Source organism: Anopheles funestus, chromosome 2RL (assembly GCF_943734845.2).
Source record: "Anopheles funestus chromosome 2RL, idAnoFuneDA-416_04, whole genome shotgun sequence".
In the NCBI taxonomy this organism is placed as follows: domain Eukaryota; kingdom Metazoa; phylum Arthropoda; class Insecta; order Diptera; family Culicidae; genus Anopheles; species Anopheles funestus.
Genome location: NC_064598.1, coordinates 89,625,789 through 89,644,437, shown reverse-complemented (window position 1 = coordinate 89,644,437; position 18,649 = coordinate 89,625,789). Strand labels below are relative to the sequence as shown.

Sequence of the window (18,649 nt, the reverse complement as noted above, 5' to 3'; positions counted from 1 at the left end):
ATGAAAATGTAGGAATGTTTGTTTCGTTTTATCGTTCGGTATTGATTCCGGTGCCGTCGTGTCTGGAAAGGATTATAGCATACAAAAGCTTTTTCATAAGATGCTTATGTGCTCTTTTTAAAATATAATAAACGATTCTTGGTAAAGGTATATCTTATGACGTGTTCCCATAAATATTGCTTTCAGAAAAAGAAGCCTTAAAAGAGGCTTCGATGAGATGTATGATTTATATTGAAACAGTTTTCCTTTTATTAATTTTTATGACATCCTAATGGATTTAAGCCAAAGTAATAACTTTTATCTGTCTAACGTCAAACCGGTGAAATGTGCAAAGAGAAGCAAAATTAAATAACGATATCTGTAACGCTACACCTACCTGTCTGCAGATGCATCAACTGATCTGGAACGGGGGCTGTGGCGATTTCAAAAATTGCTGAAATTGCTCTGCATCGTTATGCTCCAGATCTTTCGCCTCAATACTCGATCATTGGCTGGCGTTTTTAAAGCGTCCAAGCTAAGCAATTTAACCGTAATATTTACCAATAAACTTAGAATTTCGTTTGAGATGAAATTCCCAGCAATTCCCTTAGCTCCGTCTAATTATTTCATCGTAATATGCTGATCTTTCAACTTGTAGTGATTGTAGTTGGTGGATCGCTTTACGCATTCACGTGGTATATACTACTGTATTGCGATATCAAGGTTGTCTAGGTAGTTGATACGAGAACGTGACGGAATCTGTATCTCTTGTTCATTCGCTCGTGCAAAAAACAGCTTCAGAGAGCAAGGTAAGCCTCTGGAAAAGGTCTTACAACAACAACAACAGTATTGCGCAATTGTGAGGTATGCAACCTTCCATAAATTAGCAAACGGTAGGAATTGCAATTTTCACTCATAGTTCATGTTAGCTGTTACAGGAAACGTTTAACGTAAATCTTACCTTAGTCATAGCCTGATGCAAATTGAGAAGAATCTGCCGTTCAAGGTTATCTGTTTTGAAACAAAAATTATGTGTAATGAAATTTTCAATGTTTGAAGGAAATATATTTCCGTTAAAACATTTTCACAAGGGCTCAAATGATACGAACATATTTCCGTTGATTTTACTCTCTTTGGAGGGAGAATCTGTCATAACACTTGTGTGTGACCTTACATGGTGCTTTGCCTCGGTAAGGTTTGGTCGTGTAAGCAACCGGTCAGCTTAGTCATGAGTAAGGCTCTCGTCAAGTTAGTCCGCTACACCCAGTGAAGGGGTAAACACGATGTTATGCCAGTGAGAGAAAAAAAGAAAAAAAAACCAGTGTGAACTAAACGTTGCTTAAGCAAAGCCACACGGTATCGATGACTTAACGCTTTTACGGAAGGTGGAATAACGTCAACCACGTCGTACGATCGCGTCGGGGCTTTTGTTGTGAGTCGTCCATGCCAATGAGAATGGTACACAACGGAGAAGAATGTTGTAACCATCTCCATTACTGCCATTTCATGTTGGTAGAGCCTATTAAATATTAATTCTAATCGAAGCTTCGATTCCTTTTTCGCCTGATAGCATATATTTTTGTCGGAACGCCTAAAAGTATGCAATTTTTATTTTATTAGTACTTTTCATAGTGAACAGGGTATTTCGAGTTAGTTTTAAAGAGCGTTCCAGATATTTGAAACTGCATCTAGATTGTAAATAAAAAAACAACATTAATTGCCTAACAAGCTCCAAAAATTCATATGATTTTTGTTTCTCGGTGCCACCGTATGTCTTCCATTTGACTTTGGAGAATGATGTTTACCTTACCACGCTACGTGTATAACTCCTTGCCAATGATTATCATTTACGCATGTGCGAAATCGTAAATGTAAATAGCTATAATAAAACGACACACCTGCCCATGAAGCGCGTAATCAAAGTGCATTTGCTTAACATTTTCCGTTCTGTATACGGCGCGGCTATCATTCGCTAAAAATAATCTGCGACGGAAAACTGAATCCGAGTGAAATGAAGCCACGTTTTATCTTCACCTAAAACACGTGCCCAAACAAACCGGCTGCAGTGTTACAGTGCTACGAGATCTGGTTCCTGGCGATACTTTGTTTTCGACGCGGTGTGGCTTACTGCACAGTTCAGGATGACGTTTTTATGGCAGCTTATTCTTATAAGCATGATGGAAAACGATGAACAACGAAGCTGTTAACTAATGATTCGAATAATAAATGCACCTGTCAATCCACGTAGTGAGCGACCAAGGATTGTTCACACCAGGTCTCAAATTACTCAATATGTGTATCCTTTGATTGTGCCACGCGTCGTCCAAAAAAAAAAGTAACAAAGCATCATTTTACATCTGGCAAACGTTGTGTCTCTTATGAAGATGGTGCAAAGATTCAGTTATACAGGGCGTACAGGGTCAGCGCCGTCTGCGTATAGTGGGGGAGACACAACAGATTGTTGTATTTTTAACAACCTCACCCAAACAATCGGTGTTACGGAGGTGGTTTTTTTTGGCTCGCTTAAAAATAATCTTCAAAACACGAGAGTATATGCGAATGAAGATGGTTATACCAGAACAATGGCAAACATACCCATCTTTACATGCAAAGATGTGTTTGTAAAGGAACAGAATAATTTCTTTGATCTTTTTGAGAGGCATTTGATTGAACGATATCTTTACAAGTTTACAAAATACTTTAGAATATTTCATCAAATAATTGCAAACATTAGTAAACGTTCGATTTCATTTTTGAATGATTGATAGTCATTGTTACATTCGAAGCTGCCCGTAATAATGTGTAGTTTCTCATCATTCCTTTGCTGAGGTCTCATGATCTAATAAATAATTTCCCGCAGACAAGGAAGAGATTTCATTGGACAGCAACATCCGACAGTGTCCTGTCTGAGGGTGTGACAATTCCCAAACGCATTCGGTTGGGTAAAGTCTCAGTCAATTGACTTTCACGCCGTCGACGTTAATTCAATTAGACGGTCTAATATCCGATCTGTGATCATGTGCGTTACGCTCCGAGCTTCATGGTCATCGGAATGTGCCCTCATTTTTCGGCATACCCGCATTACTTGATCGTTTACTGAGAACCTTTCTGATTATGTCAGTCGCATCGATGCACTCGCTGCAGGTTAGAATTAAAACGGAGGCGACAGATACAGGTATTTAAGTATCTTATTGATAATATTACCAACATTTGACAGTCACAAAAAACACACTTTCTGCTTGGAGTGTAATTCTATCTAGAACGGTGCTTTCAGTCCACCTTTGGTTCATTTTTGTGATGGGATTGAACGACTTGGAGCAAGTTCCAGCCACTGGACGGTTACCACGGAGGGTTAATTGAGTTTGATGCTAATCATCCAGCCGACGCAGTCGCAATACCCTGACCGTAACTCTAAGGCCGGCAGGTCGTGCATGATGAGCGGTGGGAAAAGTATCGTTGAACATCATGACTTTGAGTCATCAGTCGGCCCCACCGGCCGGCTGGGATGTGATTGAATTATGAATGGTGGGAAGCGGTAGATCCATTTTTGTTCGAAAAAGAAGGCAGCGAGAGGCAAGAACTTGAATTGTGCATGCGCCGTTATAGGAAGTTTCCATTCCATCGGACACGCGATCCAAAAAGGCTACCGGTTTGGCAGGCAACTGTTGTTTACTTATAGATTGCACTTGTAAGCTTGGGAGTAGATTGAAGATTGGACAAAAATATAGAATCGTTGGGATCGCGCTGTATTTATTCTCACACAAAAATTGATCGCAATGTATTTGATTATTGCTGTTTATCCGATGTGAGAAAAACGCTTTAATTACGGAAATAAAGCGAGGTATGTAAATAGTAGCATCAATATCATAGTGCCGTATGCATGTTGAATTTATTAAATCGTAGAAGTGCATTTTTCACGTAATGATGTGAAAAGACCACTCCGGGACAACCTCCGGGCGTCAGCGGTCCGCCAAATTTTGGCAATTGCCATGACCGGTGACGCGTTTCCATTCCGTACCGATTATTTTTGGCAATAGTCGACATTGGCAAAAAGGGCAAACGATGACTGACTGCGGTTTGGCCGACGGGTAGAAAAATGTCAGCATGACTTTAGGAACCGTTTGCAACAGAAAGCGAAACAAATATCTTTTCTAAATATATGGCGCAACGTGTTTCGGTAGCGTGTCTGGTAATGTCTAGCTAAAGATGGATGATATGAACTGCAACGAATTGAAGGTAACAGGAAGGAAAAGATCATTAAAGCGCTGTTTCGGTTAGCTTAAACTGTGCTTGAACTTGATCATTAATCTTGAGAAACGTCACCGAATGTTTCGCGGACAGATTTTAGTTACAACTTTGTTCATATATTTTGTATGTGCATATTGTATTTGTATGATGTTATTAATAAATAAAAATTTCTTTTATTTTTCCTCTCCTTTACAGACTCAATCTCAAACGATCGGTGGAGATGAAGCCGGTGGTCAGTGTGTGTGGTATGGTATCTGCAATGTCGACTCACTCAATCGAGCCCAGTACTGTCCGTACAATGGGACGGCGAAACCGATCGACACGAAGGCAAAGGATCTGCTGAAGATGTGGTGTAAACATCTGCTGGTCGAAGATGTGACGGGCAACATCAACACGTGCTGCGATGCGGCACAGGTGAGTTTTGGGACGGAATAGAATACGTAACCGGATACAACACTACTTCACTTTTGCCCAAGTCTTCGACTCGACAACATGTAATTCTAAGCTTCAAAACACGGTCCAATATAATATGAAGGCGTTGAAAAAGGTGTTTAACTGTCACTAGTTCAGCGTAGATTTTACGTCGTATTTCGCTGTTAGGAAAAAAAAAGATCAGTGATCTCATCCGCAAGCCGTAAAAGTTTCGCTCAGCTTGCTTGTGAAGTAAGACGAAGCGTAGCAGCTGGCACATTTACGCCAGGGGATGACCTTGACAGTGACGAAACGAGCATCATCCCTTCCACAGTCAGAATTGCGTATATCCGCATCCCCACCCGAACCCGAGAGTGGGTTGCGTTGATGCGTAACATAATGTTGCTCTTACCCTCTGTCTGTCGCTCGATGACATTGTCCCATTAGTAAGCGAAATTCTGCGCATTCCTTATTTGTTTTTGTTCGACTCGATTGCCTCTGTGTATGTTTTGCCCGACGGGTTGGTGGGGCTTTGAGAACATTGAAAATCCTAAGCACGTTGCACATCATTTTAGTGATGCGTATGATGGTGGCGATCTGTATCATCAAACGGATGCAAATTATAGTGCAAACCATTGTTACAGTACCCTGGGGGCAAGAAGTGCATCGCACTGTCTAAAGATAGCGAAACTCGTGTAACGAGTTTGTGAATCTTGAAGTAATCGGACTTAGGGCAACACACACTTGGGTACGATTAGGTTTTAAGGCCACCCGGGGACGATGCACCCATCCGACACGGTAGCAAAACCAGAGAACATAATATTTGCAGGTTTTAGTTGTGAAGGAGGGCACCGACACGCATCAAGGTTGTAACATTGCCACGGTTGACCCACAGAGTTACCCAGAACCGGTCTACAGTAGATAATGGTCGTGGCCCATCGCTATATTTTGTATTTTGTGCGTGCGAAGGTCGCATCTTGATTCGAAAGAAGCGTCAAAGAAAGATTATGTTATATCGATCGTACTTCAATTGTTGGTACTATGTACATGTCCAAACATATGTGAAGTTCTGCAATATTATATATATACATTGCCGATCCAGGCGATGGATTTAAATCTGTACGTAAGTGTTTAGCAAACGCCGTATTACTTTTTGCAAAAGAGTACGTACTTGATCGAGCTCGATCTTGATCTAAGCTCGTTCCCTACTGTCTGGTTTTCGGGAATGAACTATTTTTACGAATATCCATTAGGACGTTGATGTGCGCCGTGTCTGTCTTATATTGCGCTGACGTACTGATGGATGGACGCTCTTCAATTATTTTCATTCTCTCCATCCAAGAAGTTTAACGGAACGTGTAAAAAATCGATTGATGCCTTGGTGTGTGGTGTGAAAATATACACAAAATGAACTATATTTTTTATTCGTTTACGATTAGCAATGTTTCTCGAAATTTCCGCGTCCGGTTTGGAATGGAGAACTGCTTTCGTTGCCAGTGCAAAATAGACGTTTTGAAAGTCAGTACGTCCTTGATGGACGTTCAACACTCAAACAGACGATTATCTAGCTTGAAAGATCGATTAACGTCCTCGAAATTAATTTATGTCTTATTGCATGAGGCCATTTTGTTTCGGAATATTTTTTCACACTTTGTGTGTCCGAAAACGAAACCATGGTCATTATTTGTAGCATGAAAATATAAATATCCGCTAGACAAACTAGATACATTTAAGCTTGATTATTAACGTTTGTTTCTTTGTGTTTCACAGGTGGAAGTGCTTAACAAAAATGTAGCCCTTGCGGCCAATTTTCTTGCACGTTGCCCATCCTGTATGGCTAATCTGGTGCGGCACATGTGCGATTTCACCTGCAGTCCACAGCAGTCCAGCTTCATGAAGGTGGTATCGACGGAAGAGGTCGATCCGTCGGAAGAGAATGAAAAATCCGACCAACCAGGCACAACGACGGCACCGACATCGAAAGAATATATCACCAAAATCGATATCCACATTACGCAACAGTACCTGAACGGAACGTTCGAGTCGTGCAATCAGGTTTCGGTTCCATCAACCGGACAGCTCGCGCTAGATCTGATGTGTGGTGACTGGGGTGCATCCCGTTGCAGTGCCAAGAAGTGGTTCTACTACATGGGCGACGCCGAGAACAATCTGTACGTTCCGTTCCAGATCGATTACGTTGCGCACAGTTCGCCCAATGAAACCATCGACGGCTATTTGCCGTGGAATCCTCGCATCGTTCCATGCAATGAAAAGCTGGATGTAAGTAATTTACGTTCCGCATGTAATTCGGTTTGAATCGGTATTTTTTAAACTGTTCTCTTTTTTATTAACTTCTAGGCAAACACACCGGCATGTTCGTGTGTCGACTGTGAAGCATCCTGTCCAAAGCCGCCACCGCCTCCCGGTCCACCTCAACCATTCGTCATTTATGGCATGGATGGGTATGCGGTCGTCATGTTCGTGGTGTTTGTCGTATGTAGCGGCCTATTTTTGATTGGTGCCTGTTTCTGCCATTCGAGCAGCGGCGGTACCGGCGGTGGAAGCGGCAGTGGAGCAAGTGAGTTTTCGGCCAATGAATTATTTAGATTATTTTTCTCTAATATTGTTTTTATTTTACTTAAAAAACAAAAGATAATGTAACAAAGACAAAAACAAATAACCAAATATGGATCTCTGGGCACCGAGTGTTTTATTTTGTAATATTTTCTTGTTTGCTAAGCAGATCACTCTCTATGCTAGCTTCATGTGAAGATATAGTTTTTTTTTCATATTGATGGAATTGATATCTAGTGAAGGCGGTGCAAGCGACATAATATGCTCTTTTACATTTTTCTATAAACTACTTCATGCACTGATATAGATTTTTATGAAGTTATACAAGATTTGCATAATGGCGCATTTTCCTTTAGATTCTAGCATGGTTCGCTTGCTCTTGTTCGGATAGGCAAAATATGTTTGTTTTCTTCATTTTTTAACACAATGCTACACGTCACTAGAATGGCTAGTAGAAATGCTTGTATGAATTATGCAATTCCGTACAAATCAAGACACGGGTTACAGTTACACTCATAGATATGTGAATTAATTACCAACTGATTTGTACAGCAACGTTTAAAAGAAACGGTCGCAAAATGGTTTGGAGTTTTGCATCATTGCATTGCAAAACAGATTCAGGGACGAAAGGATGGTAACGGTTAAGGATGAATCGTACGAAAATGTTCCATCAACCCACCTACGTGCTGAAGATTTTCGATGGCTGAAATTGAACGCTTGTCTGTGAATTTAGTTACATATGGTAACATTTTGCAACGACAACGCACATATATTTACGCTTCCAATGTTCAATATTTAAATTCATCCGACAATGAGTTCAAGAGCGACGGTTAAACGAAATCTGTCTGCTATCCGTAACGCTGATGAATGAAACATTCGCAGAAATGGAATCGTACGAAAACTCTGTACAAATGTTCTTACTTTTGTGGTAACGAAGCCAATGTTCTCGTTTTCTGTCTTCACATTGAGCAATGGGATTGATTATTATCATCTTTTGCGAAGCAGTGACATTGGTTGACCTCGATCGATTGTGTCGCATGACTGATTACGATGATGAGGCTCGAATTTGTTACGCTTACTTCCGTTGGTATGAAACCGCTCTTGTGATGTGCTTTGGTTTCGACCGATTAGCAGTTAAATATGATTGTTTTATCAAGAATGTTCTTAGGAATAGTTCCATCAAGAAAAAAGAAAAAGTTTTCTAATGTATATGCTTATTCACTACTCTTAGTTCAAAGTAATGAAATGAAGTACGTTATAGTTGAAAGATCCTTATCACGTTCACCATATTTACCGAATGGACACCATTTAGCAGGTTGCGTGTCTGCTATTCAAGGAGTTGTACTGCGACAAAAAGGATGCGCTAGTGGGTATTCCTTTTCCTTCCATTCTTGCCGCTGCTGTTCGCTTACACCGGCAACAACATTGCATATATAATAGCCGCAAAAGAATAAAATATAGATAACGATTTGTTTGAATCACCCATTTTTCGCTCTAGTGCTGGCATCAAAACGGAATTTAGTTTTGCCTCCCTCGCACAACCCATAGACAAACAGGAACTGCTGTTTGGAGGGAAGCAGACAAAACGAACGGGTGGATAATTATTAGGGTTATTTTTATCACTATTTCGATCGGGGTTTTCAGTGGCATTTGCTTACCATGAAAGGTGTGGAACAACGATTCTTGCCTGACATTCTCCTCGGCTCATTAGCGTTGATCTAATGAAGGCGTGAACGTTGTATCTAAATGAAGCTCATTACAACCATGGCGATTACTGCTGGAGAAGAATAACGAGTTAGTTTTTTTTTCGTAATGGTTTCGAAAATATAAAACATTTACACTGGTTCTAGTGGTTCTAACGATATTTTTAATTGTAACTAACATCCAACGGATGGTGTAAGTGTAATAGGCGTTTAGATGTATCGAGCATTGGTCAGGCATTTTGATTTAAATCTTTTTTCCTGGGTTTTAACATACGAACTCTAAACCAAAGGATGGAGATTGGATAACAAAAATTTTAACAATCTGACTGATCGCACCGTGTTTTCGTTTTCTTTTTCTTCCTTTTTTCTTCGGTTATGCTAAAAAACAAAACAAAACACATGTAATTGCGGAATGGCAATCAATCTCAAATATCAAACGCATCATCTTCATCAACGTATCGGATATCATGCAAAAAATAATTTCATTTTACATGAACCCTTCGAACAACGCAATACTCCTCCGCCACGTACTGAACTGAATTGAACAAACAACCAACAACAACACGCACACACAAACAAACACCGCTGCTGGTGGGGCACGCTACTACCCTTAGAACTGTTGGTAAATAGTGGTGACGCGCTGCCATCGGACCTGCGGTCCTCGGTGGGCCGTAGGTTAGCCGGTGGTCTCTCCTCTAACAGTGGCGATCTGGGCACGGACCGGGAAGACTCACCCCTACAGTCGAAACGATCGAGTAGGTTTTCGTTCTGGTTTGTTTGGTTACGATTTTCGCTGTCATTGTTTTATCATTTTAACGTGCATTCATCCTCTTTCTCATCCGGTTCATCTCACATGCGTGTGTGCACATTTTCTACAATACTTTTGTGTGTAACGCTTAAAACTCTGTTTAATGTTAAGAACATGAAAAACATCATCCACACCATCACATAATTTGTATCATTTTCAAAGAACACTACCATATTACTGCTAGTTCATCAATAATATTCATGCTCTCCCTTTTAACCGTTTGTCTAATAATAGCTGTCTGGCAAAGCTAACGAATCTGCTTTCTGTGTTATCATTTCGTTATGGCACCCTCCATGAAAATTGTTAGACAAAATCTATTTTCCCCACCCATCGTTAATCAATCACCGAACACTCTTAATCAAACTGATTCACTTCCTGTGAAACTTCACCAAAAGCAAAAGTTCTTATTCAACGTGGCATTATGTGTGTATGTTCTCAATGTATCAGCTGTGCGGCATTTTGACCAAAATGCATTTCTGGAAAAAAGTACTTTAACATAAGTTAAAAAACAAACACCCAAAACATACATTTGTCCTGTTGAAGCCGTTTGTCTATTTCGCTGCACTTTAACCATCCTCTAGCTGTATTTTTCCGTGTCTCTGTGTTAAATGTACAAGCATGTATATTTCCTACCATTTCCATGTAAAAACGTCTAAAACATACTGTTATCAACAACTGATTGCATTTGTTCGATTCCTTTTCATCTAGGTGCTACTTGGGACGGTGAACAGGAACTTCGGCCCCATCCGTCCGGCGTAGGAGCCGAAGAAGATGACGATGAGTCAGGTTATTTCGAGCGGCTCGGAGCCAAAACAGAAACCGCTTTGGAGCACTTCTTCACTGCTTGGGGTACAACCTGTGCCAAACACCCTTGGCTGGTGCTGCTTGGAGGTAAACGTTTTATCGTAAAGCAGTTGCTTCACGATACTAAAACAAAGCCGTTCCGTTCTATCCATATTCTTGCAGGTCTTATCTTCATTGTTGCAATGGGTATGGGCATTAACTTCCTGCGCGTAACGACAAATCCAGTGGAACTATGGGCTTCGCCACATTCGCGTTCCCGCGTCGAGCGGGAGTACTTCGATTCCAACTTTGAACCATTCTACCGTCTCGAGCAAATCATCATAAAGGCGGAAAATCTTAGCAACGTGATGCACAACACCTCCAACGGTGTGATTCAGTTCGGACCTGTATTTAACCGACAATTTCTGCTCGACGTGTTTGATCTGCAGGAGCAAATCAAGAAAATTCAGACCGTGCGTGACGATGGTAGCAATGAGACGGTCGGATTAAAAGACATTTGCTTTGCACCGCTTAGTTCGAGTAATGGACCAACGGGTACGGAAGAATGCGTAGTCCAATCGTTGTGGGGGTACTTCTCGGACGACATGGATAACTTCAATGACGAGGAAGAGGACGCACAGGGATTTGTGATCAATTATCTGGACAAGCTTATACAGTGCTTTGGAAACTATTACAATCCACTGTGCCTGGCACCTTACGGTGGGCCCATCGATCCGGCCATCGCACTCGGTGGTATCCCGCAACCAAAGACGGCGGAAGAGAAACCTAGCTACACCGAAGCGAACGCTGTCATCTTGACGTTCTTGGTGCGTAACTACCACGACAAGAACAAGCTCCAGTCGGCGCTGGCATGGGAAACGGAGTACGTAGCATTCATGAAAAACTGGACACGCGAGAACATGAGCATCGCTTTCACATCCGAGCGTTCCATCGAAGATGAATTGGCACGCGAATCACAGTCCGATGTGTCCACGATTTTGGTCTCGTACATCATTATGTTCGCCTACATTGCCATTTCCCTCGGGCACGTAAACCAACTGAAACGAGCCTTGATCGATTCGAAGGTGACGCTTGGTTTGGGAGGCGTTGCGATCGTACTGGCCTCGGTAGTTGCATCGGTCGGTATTTTCGGATACATTGGCGTACCGGCTACACTGATCATAGTGGAAGTGATACCATTTTTGGTACTGGCTGTCGGTGTCGACAATATCTTCATTCTGGTACAAACGCACCAACGCGATACGAAGAAACCGACGGAAACACATGCTGAACACATTGGACGCATTCTGGGACGCGTTGGACCATCGATCCTGCTGACGTCGGTCAGCGAGAGCTGCTGCTTCTTCCTTGGCGGGCTATCCGACATGCCAGCCGTGCGAGCATTCGCTCTGTATGCCGGTATGGCGTTGCTGATCGATTTTTTCCTACAGATTACATGTTTCGTGAGCCTCCTGGCCCTTGATACGATCCGCCAGACGGACAACCGGCTGGATGTGCTATGTTTCTTGCGCGGCTCCAAAAAGGATATGCCGGGCACCATCGGTGAGGGATTGCTGTACAAATTCTTCAAAAGTATCTACGTTCCGTTTGTGATGCGCAAACCGGTCCGGGTGGCTGTGATGATCGTATTCTTCGGATGGCTTTGCTCGAGCATTGCTGTCGCACCACACATTGATATTGGGTTGGACCAGGAACTCTCGATGCCGGGCGATAGCTTCGTGCTGAAATATTTCCGTTATCTGCAGCAGTACTTGAGCATCGGCCCGCCGGTATACTTTGTGGTGAAGAATGGATTGAACTATTCGACCATGCACGATCAGAACTTGATTTGTGGCGGACAGTACTGTAATCTCGACAGCCTTTCAACGCAGGTATATATTGCTAGCAAACAGCCACAGTCAACCTATCTGGCACGGCCGGCCTCTTCCTGGTTGGATGATTACATCGATTGGTCAGCAGCACCGGGTTGCTGCAAGCAATGGACCAACGGAAGCTTTTGTCCACATCAAAGTAAGTAAATGCAGTTTCAGATTTAGAGTTGTTTAACTAACAAAGTTTTGCTCTGTATTTCGATAGAGAGTGCCTGTGGAGCGTGTAACATTTCACTGACGCCTCAAAAGCGACCGGTGGAGGACAGTTTCCGGCAATACGTTTCCTTCTTCCTGGAGGATAACCCAGATGAAGCGTGTGCCAAAGCGGGTCATGCTGCGTACGGCAGTGGCGTAAAGTATCGACCGGATGCATTAGTACCACAGTATAACGATGTTGGTGCGACCTACTTCATGGCGTATCACACGATCCTGAAATCGTCGTCCGACTACTACGAAGCGTTACGTTCGGCACGTAAAATTTCGGCAAACATTACCAGCACGATACAAGCGAACCTTCGGCTGCAAGGGCGCAGTGAAGCTGACATTCAACAGATCGAGGTGTTCCCGTACTCGGTGTTTTACGTGTTTTACGAACAGTACCTAACGATGTGGCCCGATACGCTCAAGAGCATGGGCATCTCGGTGCTAGCCATCTTTATCGTGACGTTCCTGCTGATGGGCTTCGACATCCATTCGTCCCTTGTGGTAGTGATCACGATTACGATGATCGTAATCAATATCGGTGGTCTGATGTACCACTGGAACATCTCGCTCAATGCCGTATCGCTCGTGAATCTCGTAATGGCGGTCGGAATCAGTGTTGAGTTTTGCTCACATCTGGTGCACAGTTTCTCCATGTCGGTGGAAGAAACGCGCGAAAAGCGGGCAGCCGATGCGCTCACTAAAATGGGCAGCTCGGTGTTTTCCGGCATTACGCTGACAAAGTTCGGCGGTATATTGGTGCTCGGTTTCGCCCACAGTCAAATCTTCCAGGTGTTTTACTTCCGTATGTACCTGGGCATTGTACTGTACGGTGCCGCTCACGGACTCGTGTTCCTGCCGGTGCTTCTTAGCTATATCGGTAAGTATCGATCGCTAGACGACAGTTAAATCGCAACGAAAATGCGTTCGGAAGAAGAGGAAGGGGTGGTATTTGTGTGATAGTTACGGTTTTTATTTTCGTTTGTTGTACTTCTTATATTTTTGTTGCATTCGACTAAACCATTACCCATTAGTCGGCAATACCGCTTCAATTCTTTGCCTATTCAGCATTTGAATCTGTTCATCAATTTTGATCAGACCTCTGTCTCCAACTTTGACGAAATGTCGAAATACATACACCTTAAGCTTTATTCTATTCGTTTTTCTATTGTTGGAAATTTCGTTCTCCTGGCGGGCTATAAGTCATTGCTTTTACAATTTCTTTCACTAGAGGTTTTGTATAAACGCTAGTCAGCGTCAAGAAACACACCGTCAGTGGAAAACCTTACATTTTGATTTTTTCTATATCCTCTATGTATTTTTTTTCTTTTTGTGCAAGAGCTTGTATTTTTATTGCAAACATTATTGTACGAATATAATCAATCGTTTTTGAGACATTACGCCCTATCTGGATTTTTCAAATTCAGCTTATCATTGCTTGTTTCCATTCGATAGCTTATTCCAATTTTTAGGCTAATAAGCTGTACTGCTATTCAGTTTTACACATTTTTTTTCGTAATTTCACGCCTCTGATATATGCGTTTTGATTAAGGGTTGAGCATAATTTCACAAACATTTTAGCTGGAAGTTGTGTGCGGTTTCACAGTCGTCCTCATCACCATGTGTAGATCATATTGTTTAAACCATAGTTGCTAACACATTATAGTCTCCTGTTATAGTATCGAACGTGTTGGAGCGTAGTGCATGATTCTGAGATAGATTGTGTTGTCTGTCGTCTTATATAGACGCCGCGTAATTTGTAGTTAATAAGTAAAAAAAAAACACTGAGGAAACATAAAAAATTGATCCTAAAATACCGCCCCTAAAAACACCCACCATCACTTTATAACCGTCATATGCAACAGCACGTTTAGAAGCAAAATTTATTAATCCTGAAACGTATTTTTTCTCTTCGTTTTTCTTCTCTTCCCATAAAACAAATCGAATGACTCGTTTATTTTCAACTGGGCCATAAAACGCACACGCGCCTCCATTCCGTGTCCTGTGTGTGTGTACTTGTTTTGCGTCCCATCCATCCGTTTGTTTCGTTACGCGATAATATGCCCATTGGTTCGCATACTATGCAAAAAAAAAACACACACATGGGTATTAACAAACGGGAAAAACGTAATGCAACCTTTCTCATGTTGGAAAATCGTTCAAAACTAAAAATGACACAAATACAGGCGCCCCTATCAACAAAGTTAAACTGGCCAATCACCGACGGCAAGCGATGCAGGAAACCCAGGAAACGTCCCTCTCTACAACCGTAAGCAAACCCAATCCAACCATTGTCGTTCACCATCATCAGCAGTCTAGCGCCCGTCTGGCGAACGGCTCTTGCTGCTGTGTGGATAGAAGTAGTGGTAGTCGCGATGGTCGTGGTTGTCGTCGTTGTTCTTGTGTAGTGCCACCTGCATCGTTCAACGCATCCTCATCTAGTATCACCTATCCATCGCCATCATCACCACCGACACCAACCGCACCCATTTCAACGTCACCCTTGCACTGCTTTCGCACGATACTTAATATTAGCAACGGGAGAAGGCATCGCTATGCTCGGGATTGCTGCTGCTCACAGCCCACGGCATGGTGTAAATCGAGTAGTTTTAAGCTTGTTGCTTCACCCTCGAGTGTAGGAGCGGCAGGTGGAGCAGCAGCAGTCGGAGCACCGCATGCATCATCATCTGTCGCCACTAATGAGTCGTCTTTAGATCGGGAATCCGATCGGTCGACCACGTTAAACAACACTGCTAGTACAGAGGTGGCTTTGTGCGGTTGCATCCAACATCGGTGGCAACGCTGGCGTAAGCACCATCGGACAAACAGCAAGCGGTCGAAACTAACCGGCGAAAATACGTACTATTCTAATGCAGAATACTGTCTGAACGTTACGTTACCGATGAACGATGTTACCACCAATGCCACCCATTGCACGGTCAAGCATGATGTTGTTTGTAAAAACATGTAGTTTTCCAAAGTTACGAAATTCCCAATAACACTGCTGACTGATTTTTTTTGGGGCTATTTCTGCAAGTGCTTCATTTTGTATGTAAAGTATGTATAATTTCTTATGCAACCTACCGTACGTATGCATACTGACGATTGTTTTCATTCAATCTTGTTGACTGATCAGTTCTTTTGTTTTCGTTCTTACGAAATTGTGAGTATGCATATATACAACCACAATTTATGTTTTTCTACCGTTGTTTATGTTTTATCTTTGTTGTTTCTTTGAGTTAGCTGTATTTAGATGGTGTGGTTCTTTTACTTTTATTTTTTATGTTTCTTTTGTTGTTTGCATTTGTTAATCTTTTGATTAGTGTGTATGTGTGTGTATGTTCGTATGTTTTCTTCATTTTTTGTGTAGTTTTAATTTGCATGTGCCATCATCACATTACAAAGTAATAACAAATTGATAGGTGAAATTTCAACCCTTCTTAAATCACAAGGTTTACTTTTTTTCTTCAAACGAATCATTTCTAAAGCTCCTTTGTTTCTTCGGTATATGCCACCGTTTAATATCTTCAACAGGCACAATATTATGTGCAATAGTTTGTGCCTTTTTTCACGGATTTTTACTACGCTGAGGAATTTTATAACTTCCTTTAGCATTGTCCGGATTGTTCTACATGGATTAAATAAGCATCGTTGTTCGATGAGTTGTTGTTCCATCGACTTTCACAAAATTTTCTTCATCCTAGTTTCTTATCACTCAAAAAGTTTTGCAATGTGAAAAAAGATGATAATCGCCTTTTATCAGGTCCGGAATACATTTTGGTGTGAATTTGTGTGATAGTTAAACATCGAACTTTCTTCTAGTTCAACTTTGCGTAAATGGTAGAACATTATTCTATGGTCGATATTTATCATCTGATCATTTCTATTACTAACATTCCAGATAGGAATATAGGAAGAAAATAAATACTGGGTTTCTTTTTCCCCAAGCTAATATTTTAATATCTTATGGAGCTGTTAGAATGATGAAGTTTGTTTAGAAAAAAACGTACATCTTGTTGACTGCGGAAAAGAATATTCTGACATGTGTTAAATGCATAACTTGCACTGGCTTGTGATGTGTGTTTTGTAGGCCGTTAATATTCCTCAAAGTATCCTTTTTTTGCTGCGCCTCTTTGCAGAGCACTTTGCACCGACGTGTTTTGATACGCACCATCGTGTTGTAATTGAATAACTAATCTCTTTTTTCCCTACGGTTGCTGTTTTGTTTCGTTTTTTCTTCTTTCTCTCTTTGTTCTGGATTTCCTTGCTCCTCGTTCTTCTCCTGCCGCTCCAACGTGTGTGCCACAGCTGCACCGGGATGAAAGAATATTTATGTTTGAGCGTATCGAAGCCGATTTACACGGTTACTAAGTATTCCTTTATCGGTTGTGTTCCTTTCGGTTCCTGTTTATTTAAATTTTTGTTCTCTTGTGTGTACTAATAGAGTGCCCTATTCTTCATCTTCCATCGTTTGTGAGAAGCTTTTTCCTTCAGTGTGGAATGGTACAGTTCGCGCTTGCAGGAATGGGTCACTACCATTCCATTAAAAAAAACCCCTATATGTATCTTTTTGTTTAATTATGTTTTGGTCATTTGTTGCTAACGTTTATTTTTATCAGTGTTTAGTTTGCACAATAATAAATGCAAAACATTCACGATTTCTTATTGTTGGAAGGCTATAAAACGCGACTGAATGTTTATTGTTTTCATTTTTGATACGTTTTTGGTTTTGAGACATTGTGTTATGTACCCTTTTCGTTGTAAAGAAAGGATACGCTTTGTTTCTTTAGCTATAATGAATACATGTTTGGCGGTCGAGTCACTCTTAACTATTTGTTATACATGGAACGTGTAGGTTCTTTCTATTTACTTACCTAAAATCTGGAATGCGCCAGGTTGGGCCTGGTGGTGTATGTAGTAGCGACATCACATAACAGGTCCCAAACGGTCCCACACGACAGGACCCGGGATCAAATACTGACATTTTGGCTACGTATTTAAAATTAGATCTAGTAAGCCAGGCATGACCTTACAGGTCAATACGCCAAGAAGATGAAGAAGAAGTTATCTGAAACCTCCCGAACGATGGTTGGACTTGGGGCGCCATTGTGCCTTATAGAATTAAGTCGCAGTGTGAATGTTCGAGCGTGAATGAAAACAAAGGTTTGTACCTTTCTTGTATTGCTACTCTACTGTAATAGAAACAATAGAGTAGTTTCCCTAGTTTACATGCTATGCTTGATTGAGTTTCTTAGCGAAAACTACCACCAAAAGAGTCACCACTGCTAGAGAAACGTGTGGTGCCGTAATTGCAAAATATTGTGTAAATACAAACATCCTACAGCAAGTTAGCAGCAAATCCAACCATGCACACCAGCAAATGAATGCGTTAACAAGCATACGATAATGCGTATTTGTTTTGTTTGCTTGTGAAACGATGTCGAAGGGCAACTAACGAAATGTACAAAAATTACTTGAAACATGTAATGGTGACAGTTTGAATCATACCAAAGCTTTTATGCTAAGTAATATAGAGCGAGGGGTTTGTTTGTTTTAACACTTTGTTGACGGGTGACGGACATGTCCGTCCTCGCTCAGCCGAACGTTGTTGACGGGTGGACGGACATGTCCGTCCTCGCTTAGCCGACCTTTTCTGATTCGGGACGGACTTGTAAATCCTGAATGTTGTTAATGTGATGTAATGTTTCTATGTGTGTGACAGATTTCAAGTAACTAATAACATCATGCGGCGGGACACGCTATGCTCTCCAGCGCCTAAGACAACAAACGTATGCGGTGATACCAACACGTTCTGGCTGAAAATCGCCCGTCAACAAGGTGTTAAAGTAGATATATTATTCAACATTTAAGTTATGTACAATTGGGAAATGAAAACATTAATTTTTGTAGAATGCAATTTGGCTTGCCGTCACACAAATATCTAACATTTTAAGTTTTTACATTTCGACTGCTATTTCAATTTTTCGTTTAATAGTGTTTATTTGAATTTGGTTAAGGTTTGTTTGCATTCCTACATGTATAATAGTGTG

At 41.5% G+C, this 18,649-nt stretch overlaps 1 protein-coding gene across 5 annotated transcripts in view; it reads left to right on the top strand.

The window, feature by feature from the left end:
• Positions 1-18,649, top strand: part of LOC125762097 (NPC intracellular cholesterol transporter 1) — a 41,104-nt gene that overhangs the window by 17,839 nt on the left and 4,616 nt on the right. For 2 of the 5 annotated variants that reach the window (XM_049423856.1, XM_049423855.1), the window contains exons 3-11: positions 4,423-4,641; positions 6,409-6,918; positions 6,997-7,216; positions 9,530-9,670; positions 10,432-10,614; positions 10,690-12,537; positions 12,604-13,479; positions 14,786-14,868; positions 16,908-16,962. In XM_049423856.1, the coding sequence (XP_049279813.1) occupies positions 4,423-4,641; positions 6,409-6,918; positions 6,997-7,216; positions 9,530-9,670; positions 10,432-10,614; positions 10,690-12,537; positions 12,604-13,479; positions 14,786-14,868; positions 16,908-16,962 (4,135 nt within the window). The remainder of the gene's footprint in view (positions 1-4,422; positions 4,642-6,408; positions 6,919-6,996; positions 7,217-9,529; positions 9,671-10,431; positions 10,615-10,689; positions 12,538-12,603; positions 13,480-14,785; positions 14,869-16,907; positions 16,963-18,649) is intronic. The other 3 variants (XM_049423858.1, XM_049423859.1, XM_049423857.1) reach the window with 3 other exon arrangements.